General features: G+C 57.0%; 1 protein-coding gene across 5 annotated transcripts; it reads right to left on the bottom strand.

Moving 5' to 3' along the window:
- Nucleotides 1-1313: 1313 nt before the first annotated feature.
- Nucleotides 1314-16265, bottom strand: SERINC2 (serine incorporator 2). Of its 5 annotated transcripts, XR_005827090.1 has the most exons (12): nt 15922-16054; nt 9983-10144; nt 9231-9418; nt 9046-9125; nt 8755-8892; nt 8461-8630; nt 8281-8371; nt 8014-8149; nt 7428-7640; nt 6765-6904; nt 4053-4233; nt 1314-1935 (listed from the first exon to the last, which is right to left on the bottom strand). XR_005827090.1 is itself a non-coding variant. In XM_040588239.1 (11 exons), the coding sequence occupies exons 1-10, from the start codon at nt 15958-15960 to the stop codon at nt 6766-6768; spliced, it is 1356 nt and encodes a 451-aa protein (XP_040444173.1). In that variant the 5' UTR covers nt 15961-16054; the 3' UTR covers nt 4036-4233; nt 6765. The 5 variants fall into 5 exon arrangements, 4 of the variants coding, with proteins under 4 accessions (XP_040444173.1, XP_040444171.1, XP_040444172.1 ...); XM_040588239.1 differs by lacking the exon at nt 1314-1935 and having other exon boundaries at nt 4036-4233; XM_040588237.1 differs by lacking the exons at nt 1314-1935; nt 4053-4233 and adding an exon at nt 16235-16265 and having other exon boundaries at nt 6127-6904; nt 15922-15983.
- Between the last annotated feature and the right edge of the window lie 4488 nt (nt 16266-20753).

The raw sequence follows: 20753 nt of genomic DNA, 5'->3' as shown, positions 1-20753 counted from the left end.
GCTTGAGAGGATGCTTGGGGTCTTATGGCCCAAAACCAAGCACAGATAACATAGATGATCCTAGAAAAAAAGCACAACAGCAGTGCTGTGTGGCTTGGAGAAACAGCCTTCCAAGAGCAGCCTGGTGGGGCCACCCCACGGGGTGTCACAGCGAGTTGGGCAGCTCCAGAACAGGCATGGGACCACGGGATTTAGCTGGAAGAGGATAGTTTTGCTCGAGACAGGAAGGGAAACACCCTATAACTTCTTGAAGTGCATGTGTATGCAGGCATTTACTATCTAGGAGAATGAAGGATGGGATTTACTTTATGTGGGACTGAGCAATGCAGGACGACCCCGTGGCTGTTGCCTGGAGGAGCTCTGGGGTGCCCCATATGCACCCCACTCCCCCAGCCAGCTGCATGGGCAACAGGGGGGACTGCAGAGCCCAAGCAAAATCACCTCCACCTTTGCTGACTCCCACACCAGGGAAAGGTCCCTGTCTCCTTCCCTTTTTTGCACCAGCAGACATGGCTTTTGGGCAGCAGGAGGTCACATACACATCTGGAAAAGGCTTAGACCCCTGGAAGCCACAAAGCATTGTATGGTGTGAGCTGTATGGGGTGTGGAAAGCACCTGTCTGAAGAGCACTTCTGATGGGAAATACCGACTAATGCAGGTGGCAGCAGTGGTGGCCTCCAACAACCACCTCCTGTCCCTGGACGGATAGTGAGGGACATCTCCCCCATGGGGGCAACCTGGGGCAGTGATGGTCAGCACTTGCAGAGCAAAACCTTGCAGAGAAAGTTCTCCAGCACTGGCATGCCCTTGGGCCAGTTCGAGCCTATGGTGGACTGTGTCCTCCCAGCTGCCATCCCATCCTGCCTGCCCCAGGGCTGGTGCTGGGCTCCTGCAGAGAGCCAGGGCAGGGATGGATCCATCCAGGAGCTCAGCAGTTTCCCATCTGAGTAAGCATCTCCCTGCCCCAGGGCCGCCATGACTGCAGGAGGGTTTGTGTGTGGTGATGAAGAGAGTCTGCGCTTGATAGGGGTTTCTTTGAGCATACATGAGCTGGGCTGGTGGGATGGAGGTCATGGAAAGGGGTGACAGAAGGCTGGGGACCAACAGTGGGACACTGTGTCCCAGCAAGGACCAGCAGGACCCCTGCTGTACCCCAGAGAGCCAGTGACATCCCCCAGGGCCATGGCTCACCCTCCCTGTGACTGAGATGCAGACAAGAAGACAACACTCATTTCTCTTTTTTTTTTTTTTTTCTTTAAGACCCGTTTCGGGGGGGGGTTGTCCCTGAAAAAAGCCTGCAAAGCTGCAGCGACTTGTGTGTGTTACAGGAGCATGTGCTGGAATGAGGTTAGCTGGGGCGAGGCTGCTCCGCTGCCTTAGGGAGCTGCTGGAGACACAGTCTGTTCCCACTCACATCGGCCGATATTTATAGATACAGATGTTTCTTTAGCAGCAGGGTTCAAGCCTGATTTTTTTATTTTATTTTTTGTTACTCCCTGTCTTCCTTCACATCCCTCCTTTGCTCTTCAGAGCAATACTGAAGGTAGAGAAAGCAGCTCCAGAAACCAGCAGGGAGGCAGAAGAGTCGGTCCCCACCCCAAGGTTTTAGAAATAAAGTGTTTGAGTGGGTTGCGGTGCCCCTGTGTCCCCATGTGAGGCCAGGGGCACCTTCTCAGAAACCCACAAACCACCACCCCAGACCACAGCTGGCAGCCAGCCTGGGTCAGTGCGGGCTCTGCCTCCAGGCGCTGCAGCTGGAGAGCACCCAAGGGAGCGATACCAGCCCCATTTCACTGGGTGAAAACTGCAGGGAGCGATCCTCTGAGGGCAGGGAGGGTGCTGAGCATGGAGCCAGGTCCCCTAGAGCACCCCCACTGTCTCAGCCAGCAGCAGACCCCACCATGCACCAGACCAGGGGATGCTTGGTCCATGCATCTGCAAAACAAAGCAGGGATATTTGGGGCTAACTGGTCCTGGGCCATTTGCTCCACACTGTAATGGGTTTTCTCCCCTCCAAGGGTCCCTCTCACCCCTTCCCCAGGGCAGGGCTCAGCCGTGATGCCTGCCTGTTGCCACAGGGCTCTGCTGGGCTCAAACACATGCCAAGAACTCTTTGCAGATGGTGCTTGCCCACAAGCCCAGCCAAGCATCCATGATTTCACAGCCCAGCTTGGCTTATTCCTCCTGCTGCTTTAACCCCACCGGTTCCCCAGCATCCATCTACCCCAAGGAAGTTTGGTTGAACATCTTGGGAAAGAGAAAAAGCCCATTGAAATAAATCTGTACCCCAGGGGGCACAGCGCTGGGCAATGCTGCCTCTGCCCCTGAGCATTATCTTTGGAGGCTGGGCAATGGCTTTACTCCACAATTAATTATACATGCTCTGTGGTCTGTCTGGGAGGCATTAATGGCTCCGGATGCGGATCACAGAGCTCTGCATGGCACTGTAAACATGCTGGAAGTCCAATTTGGATTTCCCTGGGTGCCTCATTTAAATGAATTATGTAAACGCTTTCCCCTCCTCTTTTGAGCAAAAGCCAGTCCAGCTGCTGCCCGATGTGTTAATCCCATGAATAAAATAAAAAACAAGGGACACCACACATTAAAGAGAATAAAACGGTGCTGCAGAGCCCCTGGCAGCACTGGTATCACCTGGGGGGCAGGGGAGTGGGATGGGGCTGCAGCTGCCCCCAGTCACCCTAGACCTGGGCATTGCTGGGGGATCCCTGCTCTGTGCGGTCCTAAAACCCCTTGATGAGCTGAGCAGCTCCAGGAGGGTACTTGTCCCCATCCCTGGGTTTAAATTCAGTTTATTTCAGCAACACAGTGATCGTGGTTATCTTCTGTAAAGCAAACTGCTGCCTGACTTGCCTGGGTTCCCCACATTCCCACGTTACCACGTATCCATCATTCTGAGGTGCCCCCCACCCAGGGAGAACAAATTAGCGCAATTAAAGCCACATCAGTAGATAGTACCAGTGGGGCATGTGCATTTACTGGCACGTGCATGGTCTGATCCTGCTCTCCAGGCTGGGTCTGTGACTTGGCTGCTCCATGGGGAGGGACAGGCAGGGAGGGGACCCAACCCAGGGCTGTGTTTGCTGCTGAGCGAAAGATGGCAGATGTTTGCTGATGAATTATTCACCCAGAAAATGAAAATGGAAAGGGCCACTCCACTTCTGAAACAAGGTGGCTGCAAGTGCTGCGGGCTGGCCCATGCCGGCCAATAGACCATTTACTGAAGCCACCAGGATCTGGAGGCTGAAAATACTGTCTGATCCGGGCAGGCTTTGGAGAGGCCCTGTAGCTCATCACCACTAGCAGAGAGCAACCAGACCCTGCTGGATATTTTTAAAATACCTAGCTAGCCTCCCAAAAGTATAGCTGCTGCTGCAGGGTGTGTGCGCAGCCTGGGGACGTTTCCCTTTGGAAGTGACAAACACCAAAAAAAGGAAGTTTTTAAACCCTCACTGACTCTATGCCAGTCACGCACCCCTCGCCTACGCAAGCTCTCCTTGGTGCATCCCTTTTCCATCAAAGCCATGAGCAATGCCAAGGCTGGGGAATCCCGGGCATAACGTGGGGCTGCCCTGCACAGTGTGCCTCAGGTTGTCACCCTGCACTGGAGGGTGGCAGCCGTCATGGGATGCCTCTGCACCTCTCCCATGGACTCGGGAGAGCTCAGCGGTGATGCCCAGCTGGCAGGATACTGCTTCCCATCCTCCCTGCCTGCGGACAACAGGATATTTGGATGCAGAAACGAATCTTACTTGCTAACAAGCAAATGCAGAACAGTCACAGCTCTCTGTTCCCATGACAAGCACGGGGAGGGGACTACAAAGGCCCACACTGGACTTGGCATCGATGCCCATGAGCCTCACTCATGTCATGCTTAGGCCTGGGGGGTTTTGTCATCAATCCACCTTGATTTGCATTAAAATATACAGTCAGGGCTTGCAATAGCAGCCAGGCTTCCCCATGGCTCTGCAGCTGGGCAAATGTGGACAGACATAGTCAGAAGGGACAGTCGCATCATACAGGCAATAACCTACCATGCGGACGGTCTTCTCTGCTGAATTCCAAACTCAAAGGATGCTGGAGGAGGCACAGCTTGGCAGCCATAGCAGCACAGCCTGAGTCACCCCAGCTTGCCCTGCCTCAGTTTCCATAGCCATTCTGGGGGTGCAATGATCATTACATTGAGGTGTATTTGCTAGTGGTTTGAAATATCTCCTGAAGAAAAGAGTGAGCAAAGATAATTCTTATTTAAATAAATAATGGATAGGAGGCATGACATAAAAATAAATCTTGTAGCAGACCCTTGCACAATTCAGACCTTCCCAGAACCTTCTCTGTGGGGTGCCAAGCACAGGGTGCAGAATAAAGGGTACCAGAGCAGGGTACAGTACATAGAATGTAGGCTGAAGGCCGCAGGATGCAGGGTGCAGGATGAAGGGTGCAGGATTCTGCAGACCAGGTGCAGGATGCAGGGTGCAGGGCACAGTGTGCAGGGTGAGGAACGCAGGGCACTGGGTGCCAGGTGCAGGAGGCAGGGCAGAGGGCATAGGGTGCAGGACATATGGTGCAAGGTGCATGAGGCAGGGTGCAGGGTGCAGGAGGCAGGGTGCAGGCACTGGCTGCAGGAGGCAGGAGGCAGGGTGCAGGGTGCAGGCTCTGGGTGCAGGAGGCAGGGTGCAGGCACTGGCTGCAGGGTGCAGGAAGCAGGGTGCAGACACTGGCTGCAGGAGGCAAGGTGAAGGGTGCAGGCACTGGCTGCAGGGTGCAGGAGGCAGGGTGCAGACACTGGCTGCAGGAGGCAAGGTGCAGGGTGCAGGCACTGGCTGCAGGGTGCAGGAGGCAGGGTGCAGACACTGGCTGCAGGAGGCAAGGTGCAGGGTGCAGGCACTGGCTGCAGGGTGCAGGAGGCAGGGTGCAGACACTGGCTGCAGGAGGCAAGGTGCAGGGTGCAGGCACTGGCTGCAGGGTGCAGGAGGCAGGGTGCAGACACTGGCTGCAGGAGGCAAGGTGCAGGGTGCAGGCACTGGCTGCAGGGTGCAGGAGGCAGGGTGCAGGGTGTAGGCACTGGGTGCAGGAGGCAGGGGGCAGGGTGCAAGCTCTGGGTGCAGGCACTGGGTGCAGGGTGCAAGCTCTGGGTGCAGGCACTGGGTGCAGGAGGCAGGGTGCAGGCACTGGGTGCAGGAGGCAGGCACTGGGTGCAGGAGGCAGGGCGCAGGGTGCAAGCTCTGGGTGCAGGCACTGGGTGCAGGGTGCAAGCTCTGGGTGCAGGCACTGGGTGCAGGGTGCAAGCTCTGGGTGCAGGCACTGGGTGCAGGAGGCAGGGTGCAGGCACTGGGCGCAGGGTGCAAGCTCTGGGTGCAGGCACTGGGCGCAGGGTGCAAGCTCTGGGTGCAGGCACTGGGCGCAGGGTGCAAGCTCTGGGTGCAGGCACTGGGCGCAGGGTGCAAGCTCTGGGTGCAGGCACTGGGTGCAGGCGGCAGGCGGGTGCCGCAGCGCGGGCTGCCAGCGCCCCCTGGTGGCTCCGAGCCCCTCCGTCTGAGCGGGCACCGCCCGCCCCTGCCCCCCGCCACCCCCCGCCGTGCGGGGCTGCGCGGCGGCTCCAGCAGCGGGCTCGGGTCGGAGGCACTTTCCCCGGCGCGCAGGGGCCACGGGCACCTCCCGCGGCTCCTGCAGAACAACCCCCACACACACGCCCCCGCCAGCCTGTGCACCCATCCGGGATCACCCCCGGCAAGCTACACCCCGCCTTTGATCCCTGCACCCCAGCACAGCACGTCCCCCCGTGGTGCTCACCCCAGCTCCAGGTGCCCCCGGGCGTGCGGGGCGCCCCTACGCTCTGTGCACCCCCCCTTGATGCTCTCTGCTTTGCTAACCACCACCTGCCCTGCAACATGCCCCCTCCAGCAGCAGCTCTCAGGGTGCCACAGGCTGGCAGTGGGGTCCAGGGCCCCAAGCCACTATGCCCCAGACTGATGCCACCCTGCCTGCACCCCCAGGGCAGCCGACTGTGTCCTCACTCTGGCGCTGGGTCTGTTTGTCGCACCCCCCCTTTCTCCACCTCCCATGCACCCAGCACAGGCATCAGAGAAGACTCCAGAAGGACCGATCTGCCAGGTTTATTCCAAACAAGACTTTATTAATGAGGCAAGGTACTGGGGTCAGGCCAGCACAGCCTGCAGGAAATGTGACCTGGGCTCTGGCGGGGACCAGAGACCCATTCCCTGTGGGGACAGCTGGGCAGGAGAGCCCTTGAGGAGCTGGGGCCACCGCCAAGGCTGGGGGGATGCAGCTGGGCAGCTGCTTCCAGCCCCAGCCCCCCCGGATTTGTTTCCCTCCAGGCTGTTGGGGGAGGCAACATAAGCCTGGCCCTGGGACACAGCCAGTCCCCAAAGCCCCTCCAAAAGGCACCAGAGTCCTGGGGCACTGGTAAAACCCAAACCCTCCCAAGGCAAAGTGGTGGTGTCCACTAGAAGAAGGTATGGAGGTACCGCCAAAGGCACTAGACACAGACATGGAGAAGCCAAGAGTTTTAAAAACATCCTCAGGTCTTTCTCAGCCCTGGCTGATTTTCCCTGCTTGGCACTTCATCCCTTTCAAATTAAAACAGAAGACCTACAAGAAGGCACTACCCAGCACAGCCACTCCTGCATGCAGAACCCGAGGCTAAGGCAGAGCTGGGGCTGTCCCCAGCATCAAGGGACAAGGCCACAACGGCTCCAACGTGGCAGGAGGATGCCCAGGGCCACCTTAGCTGAAGTCCCGGTCCGGCAGCACCAGTGGAGCCACCAACATCCAGAGGTAGAGCAGGAGCCCTGCCCAGCTGGCACAGATCTTCACCCACACGGCCGTCCAGGGGCTCGTCAGCACCTGCAGGCTCTCATCTGGCCTGAAACAGCAGAGAAGCAGACAGCACCCATCACTGCGCTGCGCCCACGGGGTGGCATCTCACTGTGCGCCCCAAGCATGGTGGGCAGCAACCATGCCAGGGAGGGACGGAGGCTGCAAGCACCCAGCCACGGCTGCAATGCAAGGAACATGGAGGAGGGAGCAGAGGAGCCACATGCGTGCAGCCATGAAGCTCCCTGCAGTCGCCCAGGGAACGTGACCCCACCACTGCAGCTGACAGCACCCCAAGGGCTGGGTCCCCGCTCCCCACACATCTTAAGGGATCCCGGGCTGCAGCAGAGGATGCTGCAGCAGGGAGCTGGCAAGCCCAGGCACAACCTGCCATAGGCAGCCCTACGCTACCTAAAATTAATTAACGCTGATTAGGGTACACATTAAGTGAACTTGCACACAGATGCATCTCAGCAAACAGCTCTTCCCGGTGCAAGAGCAGGGAGGACACCAGGAGAAGGGGATGCAGAGGAAGGGGGACAGTCCCCTGTCCCCACGCAAGCTCTGCCCACCTGTACCAGTTGGTGAGGCTCATCATGATGTAGAGGGCAGCCAGGAGAAGGCAGAAGTGGAAGAAGGTGTAGTTGTAGGACACGCCGTCCCGCTCATTGTCATAGGCACGGTGCAGCCCACTCTCCGTGGCTGCTGCCTCGGCTCCAGCCCCGGCCGCTCTCTCCTCCGTCAGCATCAGCTTGTTGACCTGCAGGTGGTCCGAGGAGCGGACGCTGCGGGCAGAGGGGCACAGGCTCAGGGCTGCCCGCCTGCTGCCTCCTTGGCTGCCCCCCAGTCCCAGCTCAGCCCCCCCAAGCCTGCCCACCTGGGGATGCCCTGGGGGCTGTCCCCAGGACAGGCAGGGCAGTTTGGGGGATGCAGCTTGTGTGGAATCCCCAAGAGCTGTGAGCGTGACCCTGCAGGGCAGCCTGCCTGTGTCCCTGGGGACTGGGATGGCTTTGCAAGAGGCACTTAGTGACAAAAGCCCTGACCCAAGCTGTGACCTCCCCTCCAGCATCGCCCTTCCCCAAAAGCCTCCTGATGACTCTCTGCTCTGGGCAGGCAGAGGGACGGTGCAGTCCCCAGGGACACAAGCCAAGTCCTCACCTGATGAAGAGGGTGCAGAGGATGAAGATTGTCAGCCCCACAATGCTCGGGGCATCCCACCAGGTTGTCAGTGTCTGGGTGGCCATTACTGAGCCGGTGCTGTTCCTCACCAGCAGCGTGGGGTTACAGGTCTGAGCTGGGGGGGACAAGCAGGGGGTTCAGCACCTTTCCCCAGCCCCCAAAGACCCAGGGGGGCAAAGCACCCTTCACAGCGTGTGGTCCTGTCCTGTGCACCCCCTCCCAAACCCCAGGCCGCATCCTGCTTACTTGGTACATTGGCCAGGGCAGACCAGGTAACGTAGATAGTGTAGAGGGTGACGAGGGACGCCTGCAGCAGCCCCGAGTGTGGCTGAGCATCCTGCAGATGCAACGGCAGGTGCTCAGGGCTGGTCCTGTACCCCATGGTGACACGGCCGCTGGCCTCCCAGGTGTCCCCTGCCACCTCACCTGGATCTTGGGCAGTATGGACACAGCAGAGATGATGAGGCAGAGGATAAGGTTGATGCTGATGAGGACCTTGCCCTCCGTGCAGCCCTCAGGCTTGGTGTAGTAGATGTAGAGCAGCACTATGGCCGCAATGGAGGTGGCATAGAAGATGAAGGTGATGATGCAAAGGGCTGGGGGAGAGAACAAAAAGGAAGGAGGCTGGAGCAAAGCCCCCAGTACCCCCAGCTCAGCGTCATCCAGCTGCAGGATGACCTTCCTCACCACTAAACTCTCTGCAGTGCCCGTCATACCAACCTGCATACCAGCCCTTGGCATTGCTCTCTCCCGCATTGTGCAGCCACAGCTGGTTCCAGGAGTGGGCAAAGTCGATGAGTAGGATAAGTTGGATAAGGATGAAGAGGAAGGAGCCAACCACACCGAAGTAAAACCACACTTGAGGGGAAAAGAAAACCCACTTAAGAGCAGGGAAAGCAGGACTTTGGCACAAGGGCACACAGCTGCAGGGATGCCAGCTCCAGTCATGGGTTTAATCCTGTGCTGAGGGTTAACCCAGAGGTGCAGAGGAGAGCATGGGCAGCTGCTCACCTGACGTGAAGACACCATCAGGGATGTAGAAGGCCCCCACTGTGATCCCCACCAGCACCAGGAACTTGAAAAACCAGAAGCTGCAGGAGGAGAGAGGAGGCATGGTCTGCAAGAGGGAACCCAGTGGGGAAGGGGGGGGTCTGGCCTGTCCCCACACCAGCATACCCCCAGGGACAAGTGCTCACCCATTCTGCACAGTGGCTCGTGGGTCCTTGCTGCTGCGCACGCACACCATGATCACAGCAAAAAGGAAGAAGAAGGTGGCCATGGCGAAGCCCATGCGGTACACAGCTTTGTGGCCCAGGAAGCTGTCACAGTTGACATGGGTCTGGACCCCCAGGACCGATCCGCTGCCTTCACAGAAGCCAGGGAGCTGCAACAGCGATGGGAGGGTGAGCATCACCCCAGCATCCCACACCCACCGTGAGCCCTGGTGCCACCAAAGATGGGCCAGCCCATGGTTGCTCCAATGCCACCCGTAAAGCAATCGGATGGCCTGCCTGGGGACAGCAGTGGAGTGGCACAGCTAAAGCCACCCTGCAGGTCAGTGGAAAGCTGAGATGAAACCAGCATTTCCCAAAACGCTTAGCACAGCCTTCACATTAGCTCAGCTGGCAGATCTCAGGTCTCTGCATCTGAAGTCCCACCTCCATCACTTGCAAGTCACTGTGCCAACTGAACCCCAAAAATGGGATGTAGGAAACTTCCCTGGGAGACATTTGACAAAACTAAATAATGCATGAAATTATCCCACTGCATTTCCTCTCCATAGAAAACCAGGGTTAACAACACCCTCTGCCAGTGGGATGCTCAGAAAAAAGGAACAGAAGCAACATCATGCTCCAAAAATTCACTGTCTGATTCAGCCTCATGTACCCAGCATGCACTAAACATCTCCCCCATGGTGACCAACCAGCCGTCTCCAGGAGTTACTTACCTTGTGCAGCTCCTTCTCCACACCGGGGATTATCATAATAATGGACACGAGAGTGCCTAGGAAGAGGAAGAAGGTGAAGAGGAGGCGGGAGATGGTGGAGTTCTTGGCTGAGGGGCAGCAGCTGCAGAGCAGGCATGGCGCAGATCCGCAGAGACAGGACAACTGCAATGAGAGCATCCTCATGTTGGTGGTGTTGAAACTGGCCCCAAAACACGTGCCCAGGTTGAACCATAAGGAGATCTGCCTGAGAATCCATACTGCTGTACTGGGGGCTTTGCTTAGAGCTTCTCACCAGCCAATATCAAAACCCACAGCCCGCGAGACCTCATGGAAAAGGTTCTAAATCCCCCAAAAATGTTGCTGAAAACCAAAAGCCACAGGAACGGGTTCACTGCAATAACAAACCAACTTGGAAAATGACACCAAGAGATCTGGAGACACCCTCATCTTCTTTTTTGCTCCCCAGCAATTGCATGCAAAAAAAGGCTCCTGTCAAAACAAAGCACTGCCCTGCAGGAGCCTCTTTTCTTTAAAAAAAAAAAAATAATAATTTGCAAAATAATTTAAGGCTGCCTTTCCAGTCTAATACAGTGTGGGGAAAACACCGATGCCAGCATTATGTGGAAATTAGCTTGTTCTGCCATCCTTTCCCCTCACCAAAGGCCACTTTACAGGTGGGGAAACTGAGGCATGGCATCCCTGGGAGTCCACAATGGATCCTGGCTTTCCAAATCCACCATTGGCAGTGCTGCCAGGTGCACCCTCAGCCCAAGGGCAGAGGCTCCCATCGCTGTGCCAGAGGTGGGTACAGAGCAGGGTACCAGGGAAACCCCAGCTTAGCAAAACCCAACCTTACTGCCTAGCAAAACATCGGCAGAGGTTTCCTGCACAAGGATTGTGCAGAATAAGACTTGCAAGGAGAAAAAGGAACTTATTATTCTTAGAATATTTATATTCTTAGACTTCTCTGGCTCCTGTAAGCCATGAGAGGAGCAATAGGGAGATGCTGTTCGCATCCCAGCAGTCAGGCTGGGCTGGGCTGAGCTGAGTTTTGCTGCTCCGGTGTACACTGTTCCCACCAATCTGTCCAACAATTTGGATATTCACCCACCTATTTAACACCCACAAGGTGGGGGAGTGCCGCCATCATTTGCCTTAGAGGAAGAACAGCTGCGGGGCTTCTGCGTAACAGGTTTTAAAGCCCACGATGGGGCAGGAATGCTGGATACAGCCATAGCCAGCCCTGACTGTGGCATCCCTGATCGGGATAGGAAATATTTTCAGCCTCTTAATCACCCATGCCAGCCCCGGTATCTCCTGACTCACGGCCACATTCTGAAAGCCCTATGTTCCCAAAAGAGGGTGAAGCTGGCAAATGAATAGGGCATATTCAGGCAAGAGAATTTAAGAAGCTTTTTGGGATGGCCTGTCACTGCTGGGTCGCTAATCCACCATGTCATGCAAGCAGAAGGCCCCATGTTAAATATCTGGGGAAAAAATAGGGGAATAAGGTGTCTCTCAGGTTTGCATTGAAGATGCTGCACCCTCAGGAATTATTGGGGTTGGCCAGGGAAGTAAAACCAACATCTCACATCAAGGCAAAGCAGGTGGCAATGCCGCCCGGCCACTAATCCAGCAGACAGCGCTGACCCCACGTAAGTGAACAGATGGGCTAAAGTGCTAAACAAAGCCTCAAAGGACCCAAAACCTAAATTAAAACTAAATTCCCAACTGTGACCCACTCCCCATGGTGTAAGCAGGAACAGTGGGAACAGCGGGGCTCTCGGGACAGACAGCCCAAGCAATACAACACCAAAATATACCTCAAGTCCTCTAAAACAAGGAATCTTCAGGCTAGCTCCTTTAAAAAAAAAAAAAAAAAAATGCCTCACTGAAGCTCTCACAAGCCCACAGCCTCCCCTGGCCCACACACCAGCCCAGGGAGCAATGAGAAATCCGTAGGCAGGTGCTGGCAAGCTTCCAGCTACAGGTATTGCCTAGAGACCAATGGGAATTAAATATCTGAAATTTGTTTAAAATACTACTGCTTCGCTTTCCAAATACCTCTCTCTAGCTAAAATGCATTCCCAAATCCACTTTTAAAATTTACAGCACTGGGCATTTTTCGCTCCTTTCTCAGAGACAGCTTCTTCCTAGGAAACCTGTGACCACCTCAGGCCCTAGCAACAAACCGCTTTCCCCTCTATTTACAAGCTAATGTCATTGATTTATTTCGCCTTCTCTTTGAACGGCTTTTCCTCTCCCGCACTTGAGACACATCAGCCAGCCAGATGCACTTGCAAGCAGAAGGGTTCAGCTCTCTCCCAGTACTAAGGGATGTGCATTTGTTAAGTGTTTATTATGGCTATGGGCTTCCTAATTATTCCCAGCGATCAGTATTAATTAAAATATTGCTCGGTATCAACGTAAATATACATTTCTCATTGCTAAAAGTAGTGTAAGAAATGGATGTGGAAGAAAAGAAAACCAGATGTTGAGCTGCTGTGCAAGCAGGACGTGAAACCTGCAGCCCCCTCATCAGGGATGCTCATAAGCAATCACTTTGATGACCCCAAGTCACTAGAGGTGGTCTTGAATTTTTTTTTTAAACATAAGCACACCATTATTTGAGAAAAATTACCTTCTTCCTGATTTATTCCTCTTTACCCACATCCCAGCCCCACGTCCCAGTCCCACCAGAGGCTGTGTTGAGCTGACGGTACCCACAGGACCTGGGGCAGGTGAGAGAGCCCCTGCATCCCACGGGGACCCTCATCCCGCCTCTCCAGGAGCTGCTCAAGGGACATCACCTCATGTCTTAAACTTGAAAGTGGAAGAAAATGGCCTTCAGTAAAGATTGCTTCCTTTCAGGCTCATTAAATGCACCACTTGCACAAGAATGCACTTAAAATGTGCCAGCGTTCCTGTATTTCCCCTTCAAATAAATATTTAAAAAAAAAAAAAGAACAAAAATCCTTTTTAATGCAGAATTACTGCACTATTTGACCTGACCTAGTAAAACACCTTACTGTACCCTTAACTTTAAGCACACCAGTACCTCCAGCTCCTCTCCTTTCACTGCCCACTGAAACAAAAAGCACCAAGTCCCAAACCCACAGAAACTGGCCTGAGGTTTGTTTCATGATGAGAAACAAATCATGAGGTTTGTTGTTGTTCAGCAAGTTGTTGGATTTGGGGGTTCAGCTCCACATCCAAGCACCACCAAAGGCTGGCAGAAGGCATGGCCTTGGGTACCACGCTTTGTTGGGGGTCGGTGCAGGTGGCTGGGGGGTAAAGGGGTGTCCCCAGGGCCATGATGGAGCTGGGCTGAAGGGAAACCCTTGCTCCACGTGCAGCCCCCAAACCCTGTGGCTGACCTCTAGGAAAGCTGCAGGTGGATGAATTAGTCTCTAGTATGAGGCTTTCAGGAGCCCACAGCATCTGCGGAGCCCAATCTCTGTGGCTGTACTTCAGGTTTTACAGCCTCTTGCAACCACAGGAAGGCAGCCGCTGAGGTAACTGGTGCAGCAGCCCCGTTCCACTGACCTGCTTCGTGCAGCAGTATTGCAAGAGTCCCATGTCATTGGGAGCCTTTTTTCATGGCTCCCGGTGCCCTTCTGGAGTACCCCCCCTCTAACCTCCTTGGCCAAGGAACCCTGTGCCACACACTAACCCAGCCTGTTGCCTGGGCACCTCTTGATTTCAGCCTTTTTCTTTAAAAAGCAAGTGGGTTAAGAGCAAGGAAAATCCTCCCACATTAAGGCAGCACTGGACATGCTCTGCTACACCTCCTTTCAAAGACTCTCAAAGGTGCCCGTAAGTATGAATATGGCCAACAGCCAAACAGCAGGATGGAAAAAGCCAACCAAGGGAAGTGACTGCAGCCCAAGAGTGGTGGAGTAATGAGGAAGCATCAGTTTTCAGCTACTGCAGATGAAAGATTAATCTCTTCAGTTTCACTATCGACTTCCTCATTAATCCAGCTCACCTCCAGTGCAACTCCCACGTAAGGGCTGCTGTGCTTCCTCCTCTGCCTGGAGGCTGGGAGAGCACGGCCAGAGCTAGACAAGGGCTGTCCACCCAGCCCTGGAAACACAACAACATGAACTGAAGTACACTAGCCCACCTACACCAGCCCACCACCACAACCGCAACAACACATCTGCAAGCTGCCTTTGCCCTGGCAAACCCAGGAAGGCGGAGACTGAGTCAACCAAAAGCAATGCTGAGCAGCTGGTCTTTATCTCCTGTTAAATTAATGACTCAGCAGGTTAATCAGTACCAAACCTGCAGGGTCTGGCACAGGCTTGGGAGGTTGGTGGCTCTCACGGCTGGCAGGTAGCTTGGTACTGGCACAATGAGGGTGACAGTCCCCACGGGGTGCTCAAACCATGCCGGAGGGCTGCACCAGCCCCTGGCGCTCACTTCGGCTTGGGCAGGCTTCTGCTGGCAACACCTAGCCCTGTCCCTCAAGGAAGGCAGCTCAAGGTGACCACACTGCTCATGGCAGTGGTGGGCAGAGCCTGGCAAATCACTGGGGGCAGAGAAAGGGAAATTATTCTCATGTGCTGCGAAGTTTCACTCGGGAACGGCTTGTAGAGTTGCAATGCGAAAGCATTAAGGATGGCTTGGCAACCTGATGCTGCTTTGACTCAAATGATACAGGCTGACCAGAAGAAGTTAGCTCAGATTTTCTTGTTTAAAAAAAAAAAAAAAAAAAAAAAAAAAAGAGATCAGGGGGGTTGTCTAGTTTTGGTTTGATTTTTTCTATGTTGGGTTTTTTCAATTCAGCATTGAGCTAAGACACCCTCTTAGTCAACCAGCTCCAGGAAGGAACAGGAGAATTAAACCTATATAGCCACTCTACCCCGTTACCATGGTCTGGCAAGCTTTTTGGGCAAAAAAAAATCCAGAATTAGGCCACAAAGTTCCCAGCCCTGCTCCAGAGTAACTCCTGCCTTTTCCAATACATGCCCATAAGGAAAAGCATCAGATGTGGGTTACAGACAGAGGCCTTGCAGACTGCCCTCCATCCGATCTTTCAAAAGCTCCCGTTCATTAAACCACTAAAACTTTGAGGTCAAGTTGCAAAACGGGCCCCATTTCCAGGCCAGCGGCTCCCCGGCTGGTTCCACAGCCCTGCCTTGGCCCCGTGCCCACAGGTGAGGCAACGCCAGGAAGGCAACGCCAGCCGTGGGCAGATGCCTGCGTCACTGGGCACAGCACCCCAAATCATGCACCCTGTGCCTGCCCTGGGCCAGGGCACCCCACACATGCCCCTCCACCCACAGACTTGCACCCCCTGTCCCGCCTCCTCTTCTCCATCCCCATCCCCCCACTTCAGGGCTCGGCAGTAAGAAACAGGCAGGACTTCTGGTGCCCCAGCATCGCAGAACCCCCCCAGTGTATTTGGCATCAGGACAGGGGAGGCAGGACGCCCCCAGTCCCCCCAGTGTGGCAGGGCACCACTCCTCCAGCTCCCTACATCCCCCAAGCATGCTGGGGTGCACCACTCAGGCGCCTCAGACCCCATGTTCCCCTCGACCATCACATTCATGAGCCCCAGAGTTCTCTGGGTCTCCCCTGGACACCCCCAGGTGCAGCTGGATGCCCTGCTCCAGGGGTCCCCTCCATCCCCCCAGGCACAGAGGGTGCATCCCCCGTGGGCCCCTGCATGCCCACGGGTGCAGCATGGCGCACACCTCCGGCCTTCCCCAGGAACCCCCGGCCTCCCCTCCGCCCCACTGGGACCCGGGGCACAGCCCCGGGGTGTCTCTCAGACCCCCGGGCCTCCTCTGAGCCCGCCCCCGCCCCCGGGCCGCGCCCGCCGCTGCAGCACTGGGAGCGGGCTCAGCCCCGCTCCCCCCCGGGTGCCCACCCCCTCGCCACCCGGTGCGCCCCCACGCCCCTCCCGGTGCCCCGGCCGGGCGGGCACTCACGCAGCTGAGCAGGGAGCAGACGCCGAGACAGGCCCCCATGGTGCGGCCGTGTCTAACGCCCGCTCCGGCCGCCCCGCCCCACGCTCCGGCCGCCCCGCCCCACGCTCCGGCCGCCCCGCCCCACGCTCCGGCCGCCCCGCCCCACGCTCCGGCCGCCCCGCCCCACGCTCCGGCCGCCCCGCCCCACGCTCCGGCCGCCCCGCCCCACGCTCCGGCCGCCCCGCCCCACGCTCCGGCCGCCCCGCCCCACGCTCCGGCCGCCCCGCCCCACGCTCCGGCCGCCCCGCCCCACGCTCCGGCCGCCCCGCCCCACGCTCCGGCCGCCCCGCCGCGTTGGCTCCGCCCGTGCCGACCCCGCAGCACCGGGCTCGGGGCGCGTCGCTCCCGCCCCGCCTCTCCCGGGGCGGCCCCTGCGGCGGCGGGGCGGGTCCTCCCTCCCCGCTCCCTCCCCGCTCCCTCCCCGCTCCCTCCCGGCCGCAGGGGAGCCCCTCCATCCCCTCGAGCCCCTCGGACCAGAGCAACGGCAGCCCCGGCCCCGCCCCAGTGCTCACCGCCGAGGGGACCCTACCAGCACCATCAGCCCGGGCCGGGGCGGCGGCTCCGGGGAGCGCCCGGGGCTGGGGAGGGTGCCCAGGCTCGCACTGCAGGGGGTCTCCCTCCCCTCGAAGCATCCCGCGGGAAGGAGTGGGCTCCTTCGAGGGCAGCACAGGGTCCCAAAGGGTACTTGGAGAGTGTCCTGGGATCCCACCGACACCTGTCCCCAGAGCAGCTGACGATGCTGCAGAGACCCTGGGGTCACCAGCCACCCGGCCCTGGGAGAGAAAATAATCATGGAATGATAGAACGGTTTGGGTTGGAAGGGACCTTAAAGCCCATCCAGTTCCAGCCCCCTGCCCCAGGCAGGGACACCTCCAGCCAGCCCATGTTGCTCCCAGCCCCGTCCAACCTGGCTTGGGCACTGCCAGGGATGGGGCAGCCACAGCTGCTCTGAGCAGCCTGTGCCAGCGCCTGACCACCCTCACAGGCAAGGATTTATCCTAGTATCTCATCTAAATCTCCCCTCTTCCAGCTTAAAGCCATTCCTCCTTGTCCCAACGCTACAGGCCCTACCAGTGAAGCCCTGCGATTTCTCACAGCTGGATGCTGCTCGTGCAGCTGAGAGCTGCCGAGGGGAGACACGGGGTTAATGACTGCACCTGAGGCCCAGGGACAGCAGAGCCCTGGGTTGCTCCTGGCTATCAAGTGACAGAATCACAAAACCGCAGACTGGTCAGGGCTGGAAGGGACCCCTGGAGATCACCTAGCCCACCCCCCTGCTAGAGCAGGCTGTCCCAGAGCAGGCTGCTCAGTTGCGTCCAGGTGGGCTTGAATGTGCCAGCGCTCTGCCACCCTTAAGGTAAACAAGTTCTTCCTCATATTCAGATGGAATTTATTGTGACTTTCTTGAAGACAGGAGTGACGTTTCCTTTCCTCCAGCCTTCAGGCTCTTCTCCCAATCGCCATGATCAATCAAAGGTTGTCAGGAGTGGCCCCACAATGACATCAGCCACCTCCCTCAGCACTCGTGGGAGCATCCCAGCAGGGCCCATGGACTTATGTATGTCCAGTTTTCTTAAGTATCCCCTCACCTGATCCTCTTCCACCAAGGGTATGTCTTCCTTGCTTCAGCCTTTCTCCATGGTCTCTGGGGCCTGGGATTCCTGAAGATCAGTCTTGCAAGTAAAGAGGCAAAGAAGGCACTAAGTTCCTCAGCCTTTCCCATGTCCTGTGGCACTAGTCACCAACCTCAAGGAGCAACGGGCCCATGTTTTCCCTAGTCTTCCTTTTGTGGCCTATGGCAGCCTTTCTTGCCAGCTTCAACAATGCACCCACCAGCTCCAGCACACCCACCAGCCTGAACCCCCATGAGGCCAGCCCCTGGGTGAGGGGGGCTGAGGGGCATCTGCCCGCAGGGAGCCCAGGGTGGGAGCTGGGGCTGGGCAGGCAGCGGGTCTCCCCACTCTGCTTGACCAGCCAGAGCCGGGCACATCCATCCAGAGGGCGAGTGCTGCCTTGCTGCTGGCATGCATAATTCAGGGCATGAAATAAACCAGGCTGCACGAGCCCGCTTCCAGACCCTAAATTTAGACAGTGGTGAAAGTACATGAGTACGCGGCAGGAGGCTTTGGGGGGCACGGGGCTGGGGCAGATGGGGAGCCAGCATGCCCCCTGTGGCCTTGAGGAAGAGGAGGGTGTCATGCTTCTTGCTACAGAGGTAAAGCTCCAGGGTTTGGCCTCTGATCAGCAGCTGGCACCAATTAAAAAAAAAAAAAAAAAAAATATTTTCTAAAGCCTCTGTGAGCTCCCAAAAGCTCCGGCTGGTTGCAGTGTACAACAGGAGAGGTCAGTGCCCATAAATTACTCTCTGATCTCAGGTTGCTTTTCCTTTTGGGAGGCAGCTGGGGTGTGTGCTGGGGACCTGCCCAGCCTGGCAGCACGCAGGCACGGGTCTGGCAGCGCCCGCGGGGCGGGCAGCAGCCGCGGGGACATGACGGGCTGGCTACAGGCACAGCCCTGTGGGTGGAAGGTGGGGGTCTGGCAGCTCCTGTCCCTCCCCAGCTGGATATCAGGGCCCTGTGACACCCGCAGCAGGAACGTCCTTCAGTCCCTGTCCTCCCAGCAAGGGCAAATCAGCCACACTGGTATTTGTCGCCTTGGTCCTTCTGTCCCCCTGTGCCTTGCGGGGACGTGACCCCGCGGGCCAGCCAAGAGCAGGAATCCCACCGGCTTACGGACCCCGGAGGGACCAGTGTGAGTGTGTGTGTGTGTGTGTGGGGGGGGGGGGGGGGGGGGGGTGTGTGTGGGGGGGTGTGTGTGGGGGGGTGTGCGCGCGTGTGTGTGTGTGTGTGTGTGTGCGTGTGTGCGTGTGTGTGTGTGTGTGTGCGTGTGTGTGTGTCTCCGTCCCCTGCGATGGTGCCGCCAGGTGGCACTGCCCCCGCGTCCCCAGGGCTGTGCCCGCAGCACCAGCCCCGTCCCTTCCTCGGCAGGCGAGACCACAGTCCCGCGGGTGCCACAGCACACGCTGGTTTCACACCGCCCTGCACACGGGGAAGATGAGGAATGGGAGATGAGGGGCACAGAGCACAGGGACCTGTGGCTGCCTTCAGCCCCCCCTGCAACAGAAGCCCCCAGCCCAAGTCGCAGATGCTCAGCAGGGCTGGGAGCATCCTTGCCCATGTACCTCTAATAAAACAACATTTTTCTGCTCTGCCTCCCCCTCCACTCCTTCCGCATCACTCAGCATCCTCAAGGCACAAGGGGACATCTTTCCCCTCCCCCAGTGCCTGGTTCATTAGGGGTCAGGGTATCACTTTCTGCTTGCTATGGGGGGATTATAGGACTGGGGGTGGCACTAGGCCAGCGGCAAGCAGGGCCAAGTGCAGCTTGCCAGGGATGCCCTCTGGCCCAGGGACCTGGGGGGGAAACAAATGATCTCATGTGACTGTATCTGGGACAATACCAGCTTAGCCATGGGTGCAGCCAGAAGGGTTCCTGCTGAGCCCAAGTGATGCTATTCATGGATAAACCTACATTACAGTAATTAATAATAATTAATAGTCGAGTCTGTATTTGGAAAACCAGCTAAAGCCATCAAGAACCTTTCCTCCAGAGCATTGTCTAATGCAGCAAACTCAGGCATAATGTAAGGTGTATTTTTGTGGTGATGATTTGGGGTTTGACAAGCCCCTGGTCCATGGGATTGTCCCACATCTGGCACCCTGCAGGTTGGCCCTGCTCCTGGATGGGGCTTTGAGGGCACCCAGGACCCTTCACCTGGGTCACCACCTGCCAGCAAGCACATCACAGCCTTGTGCTTTGGGTGCTTTGGGGAACCGCTTCAAGACCTCAGGGTGCTGCTCACCTGCGCAGGGAGGTGGGGGTGGGGGGTCCCCCAGCCCTTCCCATGCTGCAAGGGAGGCCAGGCAAGGAGGCCAGGAATGAAGCTACGCCTGTTTACTGCCAGCAGTATGTTTTCTCAACTGTGCTGCCTCTCTTGGAGTTTCCAGCCCCCAGACAAGAAGGGGGACAGGCACAAAGCCAGCCTGGGTTGGGAAGGACAAATGGAAAAGTCCTGAGATTGAAGCATCTCCCTCCCCCCTTGTCTAAGGGAGTCAGGGAATTAGTTTTCTGCTAAGCCCTTCTGTAATAAACAGAGACACGGGAGGACTAGCAATGGGCGATTGCTTGGTCTTTAATTACAGAGAGAGGCAGGGTGTTCAGGGTCACAGGAGCTGGGATGCAAACCCAGTGGAAATGAAGGGGATGATTTTCAGAAGGAACATTGCAGGCACCTGCAGAACCTTCTGTGCTTGAGCTCCTACTTGTCCCTTTTGTTTACCAGGACCCTCCCATCCTGCAACATTGCAGGCTTAACAGCCAAATACATCTCAAATGCATCAGCTCTTGAGACCAGCCCAAAAGAGGAACCTGATGGAGACCAAAAAAACCCTCTGAATCTAGTGATGGGCATCCTACCTGCTGGCATGGCTTCTGGGGAATGCACTGAGCATCAGGATTCATATTTGGGACTCTCTTCAAGGACCTTTTGCCAGTTTGAGATGTCCTAAAGGCCAGTGAGGCGATGCGGAGCTGACCCAGCTGGTGGTTTCCATAACAGATCATCACAAAGCCTAACGCCTGTCATCCAGCAGGCTGGAATCTTCTCCCCAAAGCCTCTCCCAGCCAGAAGAGTGAAGGGCTGTGAAGCCAAGAAACGCTGGCCACCCTCCGTCCCTCCGTCCTTGAAGCTTGGTTTAGCCTGGGCTCACAGACACAGCGACTGGCTGGAAAAT

The sequence above is a fragment of the Falco naumanni genome, chromosome 3, assembly GCF_017639655.2.
Source record: "Falco naumanni isolate bFalNau1 chromosome 3, bFalNau1.pat, whole genome shotgun sequence".
In the NCBI taxonomy this organism is placed as follows: domain Eukaryota; kingdom Metazoa; phylum Chordata; class Aves; order Falconiformes; family Falconidae; genus Falco; species Falco naumanni.
Note: the sequence above shows the minus strand (reverse complement) of the source record. Positions and strands in the feature narration are given on the sequence as shown.